Consider the following 16,091-nt stretch of genomic DNA (forward strand, 5'->3'; position numbering starts at 1 on the left):
AGGCGGCAACCAAGGAAACAAAGTTTTCACCTTTTCTTGATTTTTTGCAAAGTTTTGGAAGGTATTTGAGAATAGGATTTCGTGTCCCCTTGTGCTGAGTATATTGTGATATATATGGGTGATAATTAGGGTTGAATCTTTGCTTAAGAATCAAGTTGATTTGGTGTAAGAAAATATGAAAAGATTTTATCAAAAATTTATTCAAATCTTTCTCTTTTTGTCCAATCTTCTTTCCAATATCCTTTGAGATAATTTGTATGAGATTGCCTCTGAATATATGCTCAAGATATGATTTAGAAATAAACCAAATGCAATCTTTTATTTTTCCCATTATTTACTTGAATTAAATTGAATTTTAAAAGAATAAAATTCAAAATAAAATAAATAATAATGATAAAAATAAGATATTAGTCATGTGGGTCGTGGATGGGCTTAGGATAAAGATTAGATAAAAATAATTCAAGCCCATTTAGAAAAAAATGCATTTTGGGCAATATCTCTCTTTGTACATCCCTTGAAATTTGGTGAACTTGTGCATCTTGCCATATCTTCATACTTTAATATTTTTCCATGTTTTTGGACTTTTTGGAAAGCTTGAAGAGTCCTCTAATCAACACTTTTTGTTTCATCTCAATTGAGTCTACCATGTTCATGTTATGGTCTTTGAGAAAAAATGACTTTTTTGCGATCCTTTAGAAGGACCTGTAATGTTTTGGCTTATATCTTCCAAACAAAGCATTTTTGGACTTGGCATGTGAGAGACAAAGTTGTAGAGAATTCAATTTCCTTCAAAATGAGCTTTGGATGGAAAATTTCTGATGTTCCATGTGAAAGTTATGGCCGGTCAAAGTTTAGTTGACTTTCTCCTATGAAAACCCTAATTTAGAAACTTTAGGTTTTGTTGATTTTGGAGCTTTTCTTGATAAATCATGATCAACCTTTGATAAAATGATGAGTCTAACATTAAAATGTTGATGTTGATAAAAAATCAGGAGTTTTGACTGTACTTTGACCATAGTTTGACTTTTAGGCCAGTCAGTCGATTATTGATCGTTTGAGCTGTTGATTGAGCAATCTGAAGAATCAGAGCTTGAAACTTGCCATGAGGGTATTATGAGACATATGAGAAGTCATGAAGTCCATTTGAGGTATCAGAAGTTCGAATTCCTTGATTAAATCCAAAACCCTAATTTAGAGGTTGTTGTTTAGGAGAGAGACTGCATGCTTTCTTCTTGTATATCTTTGAGCATTTGAAGATCATATAAGTCAAAATATTTTAAAATATGACGGAAAAATTTTGGGGTATGACACACATTTTGCTTACAATCCCTTTTCCTATCTTTGTATGCTTGAATACTGATTCTTCTTCTCCGAAATCATAGTCGGTGTAGGTCAAATTTTTTGTGACTAGCTTGGCATAAGGTAGAGTGATATTTTTCTTTTTTATATATAGCATGTGATGAAATATGGCATCCACCAAATCTTTCTCAAATTATTTTTGAAGAACCAAATTGCAGGAACGTTCGATTTGTGGATGGTGCTAAAATTAATTTTTCTTTGGAACATGACGTGATTTATTGAATAATGAATTAGCATACAGTCTGGGTGAATGAGGCCAACATCGAAGGGAGAAGGGATTCCGAATGAGGTATAAATCAAAATAGTGTGAAAATAAGTATCAAAGTTAAACTTGTTACCTTCAAGATCAATTTGATCATATGCTTAATCCATGAAGGGTAGGTTGCAAACTTGTGCAAAACCTTCAAAAGATAGAGTGACAGGGTATTTTTGACATTGGAACTGATGATGCCATTTTTGTAAGAGATATTTGTGTAAAACATTCTCATCAATTCATGGTAACTCTATTGAGGTTTCTAAAAAATGAAGCTTCTTAATCGAGTGAAGGTGAAGGCTTCCATGAATGCACAACCTTGCTAAAAGTAGTCTTGTTGGATTTAATATGGATTATAGTTTCATGGAGTTGGTAAGATGCTTTCTTCACTATAATCATGGGCATTTGGTTTTTAAGTGTCTAAGCTTACCGGTAGGAGATAATCCTCACCTTAAGACAACTTGGAAACTATTTTTGAATTTTGTCTCTATGGGGAACCATTCCTCGAGGCACATGTATGTTATTTTGGGAGGAAGAATGGTCCTACTTAATTTGGTTCTTAATGTTATCCCAATTTTCTTCTTGTCCATCCTTAGATTACCTCTTAAGTTTTGGAATAAGTTAGTTAGGATTTAGAGGAGATTTTTATGGCATGAGGTCAAAGGAGATTATAATATTCTTTGGGGTTAATTGTCAGAAGTGTTCGAGATCTCCATTTAGTTGACTTAGCTCTACTGAATAAATGGATATAGATGTTGATCTCGGTTGCGACAGGTTTATGGGTGGATATCGTATCTTCGAAATATGGACCTAATAGTGTTTACACTTTCTTGGAGGTCAATCCTTATATACTCAATTATCTTACATTTGATGGAAGTATGTGTCTTCGTTGGGTTCTAAAGTTGGTAATGATCATATTGATTGGTTTGTGGACAGTCTTAGTAGTAGAGTGGACAATGATCTTTTCACCTTTTTTCAGGAAGACCTCCTTGGGTGGGGTCTATTCCACTTAGTGTCACGTTTCCTAGGCTTCATAGTGTCTGTATGCATTAAAATAATAATAATGAGAGGGCCTCAATGAAGAATAAGAAAGAAAATATAACACAATCAACCTAACAAATACGGAAAGAGTCTATTCAAAATGTGATACAATTAACATAGTTAAGATATCTATACAACATTAGGCCATCGTCATGTTACCAGACCCCTCACCTCTAGGAGCCATCTTAGTCTAGAAGAAACGAACTTGTTGCTTATTGATGACACATAATTACACTATTTATTTGACTCGATTTATGCATGTTATCTTATTGTTTTAATTCCATTTCTAGTATTGTGTTGGTGTTTTTTCTTTGTTTCAGGAAATTTCCTAATAAGGAGTTGTGTGTGAAGAAACGAAGCAAAACAGACGAAAAACAAAGAAATGGAGCAATTTGCACTCAAAGCAACCATATGGGGCCCACAAACGAAGGAAGAGGAACAAACGGGCGTGAGTCAGCAAGCCATGGCGTTCGGCATGCTTACAGAAGTCCAAACGGTTGGAAACGGGATTTACTTAGCCCCCAAGAGTCCACAATGCCCCTACTTTTTCTCCACGTCTTTGGAGCGGTATTAAGTGATTTTTAGGGTTTTGAAACCCTATAAATACCACCATGGTGCCTACATTTTAGCATCCAAACTTATTACAACATTAGGCATATATTCAGATCCAAAGAGCTTTAATCCTTCACACTAAAGGATTATTGCATTGTTGTTGTTGTCAGGTTTGGAGCACCTTTATTTGAAGTCATTTATTTTCCAGCATTTACTTTCCGCAGACGTTTATTTCCTGCACCAGATTCAAACCTCCGTTTGGAGCAGGTTCTTAATATATTCTGCATTTATTTATTTTATAATTTCATTTATTTACTTTTTGCACTTCTACTTTCCTCAATTCCGCATCTGCACTTTTATTATGATTAATTCCACAGTTAAATCAAAAGCTTTTACTTTTACCGCAATCATGTCCGACTAATTTCTTAAGTGTTGGAATGTGAGGGTCGTTGATTCGATGGTACTTTTTATGTTGTTTCTCTAGGATTGCATTTGAGGGTTGTTTTGGTTTTAACACAATCTTTCTGAATTTAATTTTATCAATTATTAAGAAAGTAAAATCATGAACACGTGATCATGTCGGGTAAGATTGAAAGTCGTCTGATACTAAATAATAAAATTGATTTGTTTTTTATTAATAAACACTACGAAAGAGAAAGTATCCACACCAATGCACATTTGTCTGAAGTCCTACATAAAAAGGGAAAATTAAAGGACCATGAAACTAGGGAAATCATTGGTTTTAAGAAATAAAGATTAGCCTTTGAGGTGGTAAATCATAGAACTAAACCTAAACTTGAAAATCTAATACTCAGGATAGATTCAAAACTACCACCACAAGTTCAAAAGTCTGAAGGAAGAAAAGAATAATTCTCGAAAAGGTGAGAGATATGAGAGATGGGTTGATAAGTGGCCATTGGAACCAAATATTATTAAAAGTTCGATTGAGAAATAATTCTCGAAAGAACCACCATGAGTACTGATGCTCCTAAACCGTCGAGATACCGACGTTAAACAAAGCCCTGCGTGGGAGGCAACCCACAGATTTCCTTTCATTTTATTTTAATTTTGGCTAATAAAGATTTCTAACTTGTGTGTGTTTTCTCTTTAGGGACGCTACATTATACTCAGCCAGATTTATCTACTAACATTTTGATATCCAGCTGAGAGAACCATCTCACCTACCCGTTACCTGGTTCTTCCTTGCCTAGTCAATATAGGACTTGCTGACAATGTTTGTTTCATGTTTAGCCAGATGAGTTGGGACATGTTTTCAGTCCCTAGAATACATTTATGTAGGCAGATTAATCACTCATATCTCTATAGCATTAGGCCTACACAATAGTGTAGCCCACCTAACACCTACTTGTGGTTACAATCTACAGAATGCTAATCATTGCTTAAAACCAAATTTTAGAAGGGCGAGAAAGACATGGCCTATTCAAAATCCTTATCAATTATGAAGTTATCCATCATTTCACCTAACCTAATGAAGAATTTACTAATATCCATAACCATAACAACTGGCCCTACCAATTAGAAAATCCAGATGAAAACCCATCACCACCTGAGACTCCCCTCTGCACCTAAAAATGACGGTTCTCCTCTACATACACCTTTATCACCATCTTCTTCAGATCCTACTGATACACAAAGCGTTGACTATGAACTTTACACTTTAAGGAGAGAAATCAATGCCCTTCGCGGTGACCAAAAAGAACAAGTCGACAGACTAATAGAGCAGATGGACCATTTTTTCAGGAGATCTATTCATTAAGGAGAGCTCAAGGCCATTATGGCCCCTGATATGACACACACCGCGTTATATTCTTCCTTTCTTACATTGGATCAAAACATTGAGGACAGTGTTTCGTTTAAGTGTGGGAGTGTAACTTTACAGTTTTATTTTATTGCTTTCTAGTTAGAATTCCATATTTGTATTTCCAGCTTTCTAGTTTAGACTTTATATTCATGTTTAGTTATCGAGTCATTTGCACATGGTGTTAAGTTTTTATGCGTGGTTTTCTATTGTTTATCATTTAATCCCATTTCTTAAGCCATAACAATTTTTTTATTTTTTTAAAAAAAAAAAGTGTTCATTTTGAAATAAAGGATAGGTTGTAGAGACTTGGGAAAATTCCTAAAATATCGATATCGTCTTAACACCGTGAAATTACTTTATTAATTAATTAGGAAAGCTTAATATTTCTAGAAAGTGATTTTAAAACTATTAGCGGACGTGTTTCTAGGTTTAAAATCCAGTTATCTGTGCATATGTCGGGAACTCTTTTAAATTAAACTTTCCAATCAAAACTACTTTTCAACTAAGTTAAGAGTCTAATTACTTAAAATATGTTTTATTGCTTTAACGCAATATGCGCCATCCTTCGTGACAGTGGATGGTATAATTTAAAGAATAAATTTGGTTCTGAATACGCGGAAGCGAAAGTTTCTATTTAATTAGTTCTTTTCAAGTACAAAATATTTTCCCGTAAGTAGTCCTATTTAAAAATAATAAGAGTACTGTATGGTCAACTGAGTCACGTTCTAGCATTATCATCCCATATTGGGGAAAACGAAAAAATCGAGTTTTTTTTCCGAAAAACGAAAAAAACTGAGTTTTTTTTCTAGAAAACGAAAAAAACGAGTTTTTTCGAAAAAATGAAAAAAATCGAGATTTTTTGGGGAAAACGAAAAAAATCGAGTTTTATTTTGGAAAAATGAAAATAGTCGAGTTTTTTCGAAAAACGGAAAAATCGAGTTTTTTTTCGGAAAAACGAAAAAAGTCGAGATTTTTTTTGGGGAAAACGAAAAAAATCGAGTTTTTTCGAAAAACAGAAAAATCGAGTTTTTTTCGAAAAAATGAAAAAAGTCGAGATTTTTTGGGGAAAACGAAAAAATTCGAGTTTTTTTTCGGAAAAATGAAAAAAGTCGAGTTTTTTCGAAAAAATGAAAAAAGCCGATATTTTTTGGGGAAAACGAAAAAAATCGAGTTTTTTTTCGGAAAAACGAAAAAAGTCGAGTATTTTTCAGAAAAACGAAAAATCGAGTTTTTTTTAGAAAAACGGAAAAATTGAGTTTTTTCGAAAAAACGAAAAAATTGAGTTTTTTTCGGAAAAACGAAAAATCGAGTTTTTTTTCGAAAAAACGAGAAATCGAGTTTTTTTTGAAAAAACGAAAATTCTAATTTTTTCGGAAGAACGAAAAATCAATTATTTTTTAGAAAAACGAAAAAACTATTTTAAAATACGTAAATTATTATTTTTATGAAATTTTTAAAAAAGTAAAATATTTTTAATTATCTTTTGGATGGATGGATATCCATCCATTAGAAATTTGTTAATGGATGGATTGGATGGATTTTATTCCTTAATGGATGGATTGGATTGGATTTTTATTTAGAGAGTTTAATGGATTGTAATGAATTAATGGATTGGTTTGATCCATCCATTAAGGATCCAATCCATATCCATCCAATCCATCCATTTTGCCACCCCTAAACGAAAGCAAACCCTAACATCATCCAAAAAAATTCATAAGAAGAGTGAAAAATATATGGTGATGAAAATGGGAAGATAGGGAGGAATCCCAAAGTACACAACCAAGTATTGTAAGGATCGAATGTAAGCCCAATGTCCCATATCCTGAATACAATGTCGTACACTGAAAAAATGAGCAATGGGAGTAACAACCACATATGAAGTCATCAGGTGGTGGAACATCCATGAACCATTATGAGAATTACTTCTTGTGAAATCACACCTCCTCCCATAGAAATGAAACCTTCACTTAGGAAATAGACATCACTTCATGTACAAATAAATAAACATTCATGAAGTAGTAAACCAAAAGAAAGACACAAAGACACATTCATGAAACAGTACCAAGAACGCCATTTCCTATATAGTAGTCATCACACCTTAATTTTTGTAGAAGCCATTAAATGTGTTTCTCAAGTTAGGACTACCAGACCCATGGCCAAAAACTACATGGGAAAAGGGGAATGTTAAGGATTGATGGTAGGATAAATCATATCCCATCAATAAAAATGAATGAAACTCTAAGAACCCAAGCTATATCCAGACTATTTGAATAATAAAGGACATCGACCTCTGTTAGTTGAGGAATTTTAGATGAAGGATTTGACTGAGAATGTTAATAACCACACTTGAAAATAACTAAGTATCAAAAGACTTAATCTTCGACACACTAGTCACGTCGACTAGGAGGGTTCGAATAACTTGCTAAGCTTGGTTTGGAAGAGTCTCAGGAATAGATCCACAAGATTATGATTACTCTCTCTTCAAAACATGCCCAGAATCTCGAAAAGGTTTGCACAAATCATTTCTTCGACAAAATTTCGAGTTTGGCACGTTCATCAGACGTTGAAGACTTAGTGTATTTTTAGTCTAAGAACCAGTCAAACTATGAATTTCTCGACATCACTATAGAAGTCAATCAACAACTCTCAAAAAAGGTAGTTAGGGGGTTCACATGCAGTTATCAAAATGATAATGGGTTTGCAGCAGTTTAAACATTGAAGATGCATGGAGACAAACTGAAAGTTTAAAGCACACATAAGGGGATACATGTCAAGTTATATGGAAATAACCCTTGTCAGCGGTTATCATGATAATATTATATAATGCAGGCTCATTCAAGTAATCATGGTTGCAAAATTCAAAAAGTATTCTCTACATAACTAAAGTATCCATGTTATAGAGAAACAATTTGTGAGAAAATGTATGCATCTGGATCCTTTCTTTTATTTACTAAGTTTTTTGTAATTAAAGCATTTACCTTAATGACATTTATCACACTTTTGTCTATTATCTTCATCTAAAGCTTATTTCAATTGAAGTTTATAGCCACTTTATCAATATTCAAATATCTAAATTGCAGTCACAAACATTTTTTATCTTATTTTTCTGCACAAATTGTCTTTGAGATTTTTTCGAGTTTAATCCTTAAGTGAATCACTTAAAAAAGATTGTGAGTTTCTCAACTAATAATATCCATGATCACCAGCTGAGAAACAATAGTTACTTCATCCTCAAGAAATGTATCTAATTGGCCTAAATTACTCCAAGCGTTTGACAGCCTCGCGACGACCTACTAAGGAATCCATACAATTTGGAACACTATCACTTCCTGACGAGCAGGGCCGGCCCTGGGCAACCAGGCCTACGGCCTAGGGCCTCAAAAAATCGGGGGCCTCAAAATCGGGTGTAGTGTAAAAAAATGTAATAGACATTAAATAATAAATAAAATGCTCGCGAAAATCACAACAAGTTGCATCTTTGGCCTAGCGGTTATAGTCAGTGTATTGTGTCCTGCATGTCCCGAGTTTGAGTCTTATCAAGAGTATCTTTTACAATTCTATTTTTTAAGTTTTATTTTATGACCCACAATAGCAACTGAGAAATGTTAATGTATGATAATATGGAGATAATTTATGTTTTGCTGACCTTCTCTCTCCAACTTTATTTTGATTAACTTTTAATTTATATATTTAAAATATTAAAATTTTGTCTTATATATAACACTACCATCTATAAAAATGTTTAATGGTTTAACTTTTTATTTATATATTTAAAAATTAAAAGTTTGTCTTAAATATAACACTATCATCTATTTTTAATGGAGCAAACTTCTAAAAAAACATTGTATTAATATAACTATAAAAAAAATATTGTATTAATACACCTATAAAAAAAATCATATATGTATCTTAAGAACTTTTTTTAAAATTAAATTTTGAATAACATATATAAATTACATTGAATTTATATTTAAATTTTTTTTCATATAATGAATTCATTTATTATTAAATTTATATAATAAAATATAATAAATTATTATTTATGTTTAGTTATATTATTTTTTATTTTAATTTATTAAAAAATTATTATTAAATTTTATTTTATAATAATAAATTAAAATATAAAAAATTAAATATTTGTCCGGGGCCTCTAAAATGTCGGGACCGGCCCTGCTGACGAGAACACCAATATGTTTGTGATCTCTTCCATGTAGGAAATATTGATTTCATGACAAAACTCCTTATTGGAGCTACCTAGCTAGAATCTTGCATGGAGAGAATACTCAACCTCAAGAACTTTGAAACAAACCAAAACCCAACTTTAGTGGCTACAAATTTGGAGACTATTGTTCTGGTATGGGCCAAGGCCTAATCCATTCAACATCACAACACCAAGTATGGTGATTTAGATAATTCACTATCCATCCATGTACCTAGACCTGTCAAATCCATCTAACAGTCTTTTGAGACAATTGAATTCATCCATACTAGGATAATAACTTGGAACCTTGGGATCTTAGAGTGGCCACACATTAGAACCATACTAGATCGAGGCCAACGAGACACCTGAGTAATGTTAAATCTGATGGATAACTAGAACCACTAACGCTAACTCACTGAGTGAGCTGTTTCTAAATAAGGTTCTAATATTTCAGAACCTTGAGATGGTCTCGGCCTATTAGTACACCAAATCTGATATGACTAGGCCCTACGTCCTCAAAATCCTAAAACCCCGCGATAAGAACTGGTGCAAACCGTAGTTAGGTACACAATATTATAAAACTTTAAACCTTACACTTAGAATCTTCACTTAATTGATTGTCAATGTGTTTGCAAGTATACCCATCACCATTAGACGCATTACCTAAATACCAGAGTTCGTTATCAGATTCATCTCCACTGGTCGGCACATGAAGAAAAAATCCTACCGAATCAACAACATTATGGGATCAAAAGTATGTATAAGCACAAAACGAAACTATATAATTGTTAACAAAATAACCAAACATAAATAAAACAAAAATCATATAAAAATGTCATATATTTACAACTGGTGAAGTATTGCCCAGACTCTATACATTTCACTTATACCTACCAAAAACATTCTCAAAGATAGCAGAGAAACATGATTTTTTTTCCTCCTAATCCTATGGCATTATTGCATTAAGAACTATTAATATATGTATCTATATACGAAACATGTAAATAATGAATCTCCTACTTAGTCTTGGGATTTTCGAAAGTGACAGTTTTCTTTGTTGATTTATATGTCTCCCGCTTAGTGTATAGCGCTGTCATAAGCACCCTTTGCTTTATCTTTAGCAGCATCAGCTGTATCACCAACTGCATCTGAAGCCTTATTTGCGTGTATTTTGGCTTCACCATATGCACCCGTTGCTTTATGTTTGGCAACCTCAGCTGTATCACCAACTTTATCTGAAGCATGGTTTAAATGTTTCCTTGTTTTATCTTTAGCAGCATCAGCTGTATCACCAACTACATCTGAAGCATTGGTTGCATGTTGCCTAACTTTACCATATGCATCCTTTGCTTTATCTTTAGCATCATGAGCTGTATCTCCAACTGCATCTGAAGCCTTGCCTACATGTTTCTTGGCGTCACCAAATGCATCCTTTGCTTTATCTTTAGCAGCATCAGCTGTATCACCAACTTTATCTGAAGCCTTACCTACATGTTTCTTGGCATCACCAAACGCATCCTTTGTTTTATTTTTAGCAGCATCAGCTGTATCACCAACTTTATCTGAAGCCTTGCCTATATGTTTCTTGGCATCACCAAATGCATCCTTTGTTTTATTTTTAGCAGCATCAGCTGTATCTCCAATTTTATCTGAAGCCCTGCCTACATGTTCCTTGGCGTCACCAAACGCATCCTTTGTTTTATGTTTAGCAGCATGAGCTGTATCTCCAACTTTATCCTTGGCGTCACCAAACGCATCCTTTGTTTTATGTTTAGCAGCATGAGCTGTATCTCCAACTTTATCTGAAGCCCTGCCTACATGTTCCTTGGCGTCACCAAACGCATCCTTTGTTTTATGTTTAGCAGCATGAGCTGTATCTCCAACTTTATCTGAAGCCCTGCCTACATGTTCCTTGGCGTCACCAAACGCATCCTTTGTTTTATGTTTAGCAGCATGAGCTGTATCTCCAACTGCATCTGAAGCCCTGCCTACATGTTCCTTGGCGTCACCAAACGCGTCCTTTGTTTTATTTTTAGCAGCCTCAGCTGTATTGCCAACTGCATCTGAAGCCTTGCCTACATGTTTCTTGGCGTCACCAAACACATCCTTTGTTTTATTTTTAGCAGCATCAGCAGTGTCTCCGACTGCATCTGAAGCCTGACCTACATGTTTCTTGGCGTCACCAAACGCGTCCTTTGTTTTATTTTTGGCAGCATCAGCTGTATCTCCAACTGCATCTGAAACTTTGCCTGCTTGTTTTTGGGTTTCATTATGTGCAACATGTGCTTTATCTTTACTGTAGTCAACTGCTCCTTCTGCTTTATCTTTAACTTCAGAAGCTGCTTTTCCAGCAAACTTAGAAGTATCTACATGCAAATCAATAAACATTATACTTCTATTGAATATATAATATATACACCATTCTATTACAACAATTTTGAAGTAAATCTGCTTTAGGAATGTAAATGAACAATTATGTACCTGATGCAGCATCTTTCACTGACTCTGATGCATCTGAGAAAACATCTGAAATTTGAAACTTTTCACTTGGATGTATTTTATCAGCATTCTCTTTTGTCGCGAATTGTCTGTGACAAAAGTTGCATATTAATTACAAATGAAAAGATAACATTTGAGGTTTGTCATAATTTTATGAGAATAGTAATAATGAATTACTCAGAGAGTTTATCATAAGCCCATTGAGCAAAAGACTCAGATTTTTCTGCGGCTTCATCGGCAACAGTTACGGCACCATCCTTGATTTCTCCAGCTGTGGACTTGGCATCTTCAAGCACATCTGATCGACACATACCTGCACATACGGCAAGACATAGTACCAACAATATATTTTTTGCATTTTGTGTCCTCATTTTTATCTCTGCTAGTTTTTCTTTTTTTGTTTTGTTTGATAGAAAATGATTTCACTTAAGGCTCTATATATATGTTGGCTGAAGATAGAGAAAAGAAAGGAAGGTGTTGCGTTGCAAACGGTTTGCAACTAATTTTGAATGTTGTAACGGGTTTTGCTCCAATATACATATACATAAATATATTATATGATATGAGAGACCTCAATCATGAGTATGACCCATCAAATAATAACCGTAGATTATAATTGTCAAAATAATATTGACATCTTTGGATTTGAGATACTTTAATTTGTGTGTAGTTTCTCGCTTATCCTTTCCATTCAATTGAATAATTACCATCAATTCATTTACATTTAAACTACTAATTTTATTAGCTTTTTATACACACATATCTATAATCATATTTTCCTCTTTCTATTTTAGTTTTATTACACTTTTAAATATAGTTTCCTATTTGTTACATATCTATAATCATATTTTTCTCTTTCTATTTTAGTTTTATTACACCTTTAAATATAGTTTCCTATTTGTTACGGTCGGTCGATTTCAGACGGCGTTATTGTTCCGCTAGAGAACTAGAAATGTCTGGTGAAATGGTGGAGTAAGTCTTGATGTGGTGGAGTGAATATCCGGTGCGATAGTGTGGGGTGGACTTGTAAGATTATCACTCCAACGTCCAAGTCAATAAGAAAATGAATAGTATGAGTTAATGTTCAAAGAGTATCTTAAATTTCATGTGAGATTTCTAGGAAATGTGGGAGGCCGTTCGATCACATCTAACAATAAACAACAACACATGGCGTAGATCTAGTGTAGAGCTTTAGAGCAGAGTTATACCGTACCTTTAATGCTTTGGTGGAGTGATTTTGGACCGATGATTGAGCCTCTCTTTTTTGGGCATGTGACCCGTCCAGAACAATGGGAAGCTTTTTAGAAATTGGGTTGTGCTTACCATGGCGAGATGTGCAAATTTTACATCTCTTTTGAACCTATAAAAACCCTAAAGGCGAAATTGCTCACAGATTTCATAGCAGAAATGACTTCAAAAACATCAGAGACAGCCCATACATGGATCTTGTTCACAAACAGTTCATCTAATAGTCAAGGAAGCGGGGTTGCGCTAATATTAGCAAATGAAGCAAGTTTGATGATCAAGATATCCCTACTTTTTTTTAATTTCCCAATACCAATACCAATAAAGCTTTAAACGCGAGGGCCTGGGATTCAATTTAACGAGTTCTTGAATAAGATACTAGTATAATATTTATTAAAACATGTTAATTATGTTTTGGTCTATATAAATATCTTAATTTTGGCTTTTAGTCCTATAAAAAATATATTGACTTTTAATCTATATAAAATTACTTTTGCATTCATTTTGGTCCCTCTACAGGGACTAAAACTGAGTGCAAAAGTAATTTTATAGGGACTAAAAGTCAATATTTTTTTTTATAGGAACTAAAAGTCATTCTGAATAATTTTATAGGAACTAAAAACATATTTAACCTAACATTTTATTTTATTTTTTATTAATATCACAATGTTGGTTTTCATGGCCATTTTCTTATATCAGTTGTACATTGCTAAACTTATTTATTGCTTGACTTCAATTATATGACTATTTTAAAATTGGACAACTTCTCTACCCATCATAAAAAGTTGGATAGTGTACATTCCACCTATCATATTGCATCATTTAATTTTATCTTATTTAATTAATTATTTAATAATTTTTTTATTGTTTCCAAAGCATTTTACACTAAAGATAACTCTACCCAATTTTTTGTGTTGGGTAGATAAGAATTCATCTTTAAAAATTATATGATTGTTGATTCTAATTTCTTTCCATTTCAGTTGTACTAGAAGTTTAGTTTGTAAGTTAATTTTAATTAATTGTTATAAAAAATTTAAGTTTAGTTTTTTTTATTTATTATTTTTATTCAATATTAATATATGTAAATTATTTAAATTAATATTTTAACTTACAATAAAATTAAATATGACTAAAATATTAACATATTAGATAAAGTTGTGAAATCCTATACTATATTTTTAGAGTTGTACCATAAGAATTAAATTTAATGAGTTGTGTTGTGACTTATTGAAACACAATAATCTTAATGTAATTATTATTATTTTTTTAAACAAGGAACCATATAGGAGGGAGAACTAAGGGTTCTCCAACTAGTTTTGGAGAGGTCAAGTCTGACAAAAGAAATTATCCATCAATTATAATTACGACAAAAAAAGCAAAGGCTCTTTACTAAATTCGTAAAAGGAATAATTGGGTTGAATAATCTCCCCACAAAAAGTCCACCTCCAAACCAAAGTTTTGATCTTCCAAACCACAACATCCAAACTCCAATCCTCCTCCTTAAAGCAAACCCCATTCTTTGTCGTAGCAAGCCAAATTAAATCAACATTTTTCTCATCTACCTTTATAGATTTACAAAACAAGTGCCAATGGATGAGTCATATTTTAATAGTTGTTGAATATTGTTATTTTTATTTGAATTTTAATTTCTAAATATTAATTTTTGAATTATTATTAATTATGTTTGAATTCAATTTTTTAAAATATTAATTTCCTTAAAATAAGCCTATAATTTATAGTAAATTTATCATAATTAATACTTTTTATTAAAAATGCCACACCTACAAGGAGTAAAAACCCTCTACAACATCTGCACGTAGGGGATACACTAGTGACATGTAAATCCCTGCACAATGCAATGTGTTGCGAAGAATTTTCTATATATATATTTTTATAATCGAAAGAAGAGTTAATAGTTATTTATACTTGTAATATATGCGAGTTTTGATTCACCCTTCTTTAAAGTAAAAGTATAATCCTCACTTGAAATGTTAAAATTTTAAGTCTTTTGCCCTCAGGTGAAAAAATTACCCCAATAAGACAATTTTTATTTACACGTTTAGGAGATCAAAGATGACAATGGGTCGGGTCGGGTGCGAGTTTCTTATTATCCAAGCCCACACTTGAACTCGAACCCAAACTCAAATGTTGTTCAGGTGGCGAAATAACACCCACGCCCATACCCGTTGGATCCGGATTTTTTCACCCGAACCCGCTGTAAAATACATAAAATACATTTTTCCTACAAGTTATTAAGACTTACTCCACATCTTGACCATTAATTCATCTCAATCTAATGGCTAAAAATAATAAGTAATTAAATATGGAGAAACAAAACTAATACTCATTAATTTTAACCATTAGATTGAGAAGAATTAATGGTCAAGATATGGAGTAAGTCTTGATAACTTACTCTTTGAGTAATAAGCGGGTGTGATTTCGAGTTTCAGGTGCGGGTTTCACACTACGCAAACCCGCACCCGAACTCAAACCCAATCAACTTGGATTTTCATCTGTTGACTCGGGTTTGGGTGCGGGTGGGTCCCGCGGGTTTGGATCTACTTGCCAGAATCAACTACCGACCTATCATTGGAAGATGCATATACACTTTCCAAATTTATCCTTTTATAAAAATTACATTTACACTATATAAAATTCTTTTTAGTAATTCACTAAATAAAATTGTATTATCCAATCACAATCTTCCTATCATTCAAGTGGCACATATTTTTTCAAATATTATTGATCATCCTCTTTACTGGGTAAAGAGGGGACAACTTCTCTATCCATCACAAAAATATGGGTAGTGTACCTTCAGTCAATCACATAACACCATTTAACTTTTACATGTTTAATTATTTACTAAATAGTACATTTGCTTGTTGTTTTCAAGACATTTTACATTAAGGGTAACCTTACCTAACTTTTTGAGTAGGGTAAATAAGAAGGAGAATTCTATGGTGAAGTTGTCATTTTAACTTCATTGGTGCAGTTACAATTCTGGCCAATCACAAGTGTCCTTTAAACCCTAAATGCCACATAGAACCAACTTACTATTTTAAGTAATACCATAAAATGCCACATTGGATCAACTTATTATGTAATGTCATATTTCTGAA

General features: G+C 33.0%; 1 protein-coding gene across 1 annotated transcript; it reads right to left on the reverse strand.

Moving 5' to 3' along the window:
* Positions 1 to 10,035: 10,035 nt before the first annotated feature.
* Positions 10,036 to 12,149, reverse strand: LOC131608296 (uncharacterized). Its single transcript, XM_058880181.1, has 3 exons — positions 11,905 to 12,149; positions 11,710 to 11,816; positions 10,036 to 11,594 (listed from the first exon to the last, which is right to left on the reverse strand). The coding sequence occupies exons 1-3, from the start codon at positions 12,096 to 12,098 to the stop codon at positions 10,306 to 10,308; spliced, it is 1,590 nt and encodes a 529-aa protein (XP_058736164.1). The 5' UTR covers positions 12,099 to 12,149; the 3' UTR covers positions 10,036 to 10,305.
* Positions 12,150 to 16,091: the final 3,942 nt, after the last annotated feature.

This window comes from Vicia villosa, linkage group LG1 (genome assembly GCF_029867415.1).
Source record: "Vicia villosa cultivar HV-30 ecotype Madison, WI linkage group LG1, Vvil1.0, whole genome shotgun sequence".
Lineage (NCBI taxonomy): Eukaryota > Viridiplantae > Streptophyta > Magnoliopsida > Fabales > Fabaceae > Vicia > Vicia villosa.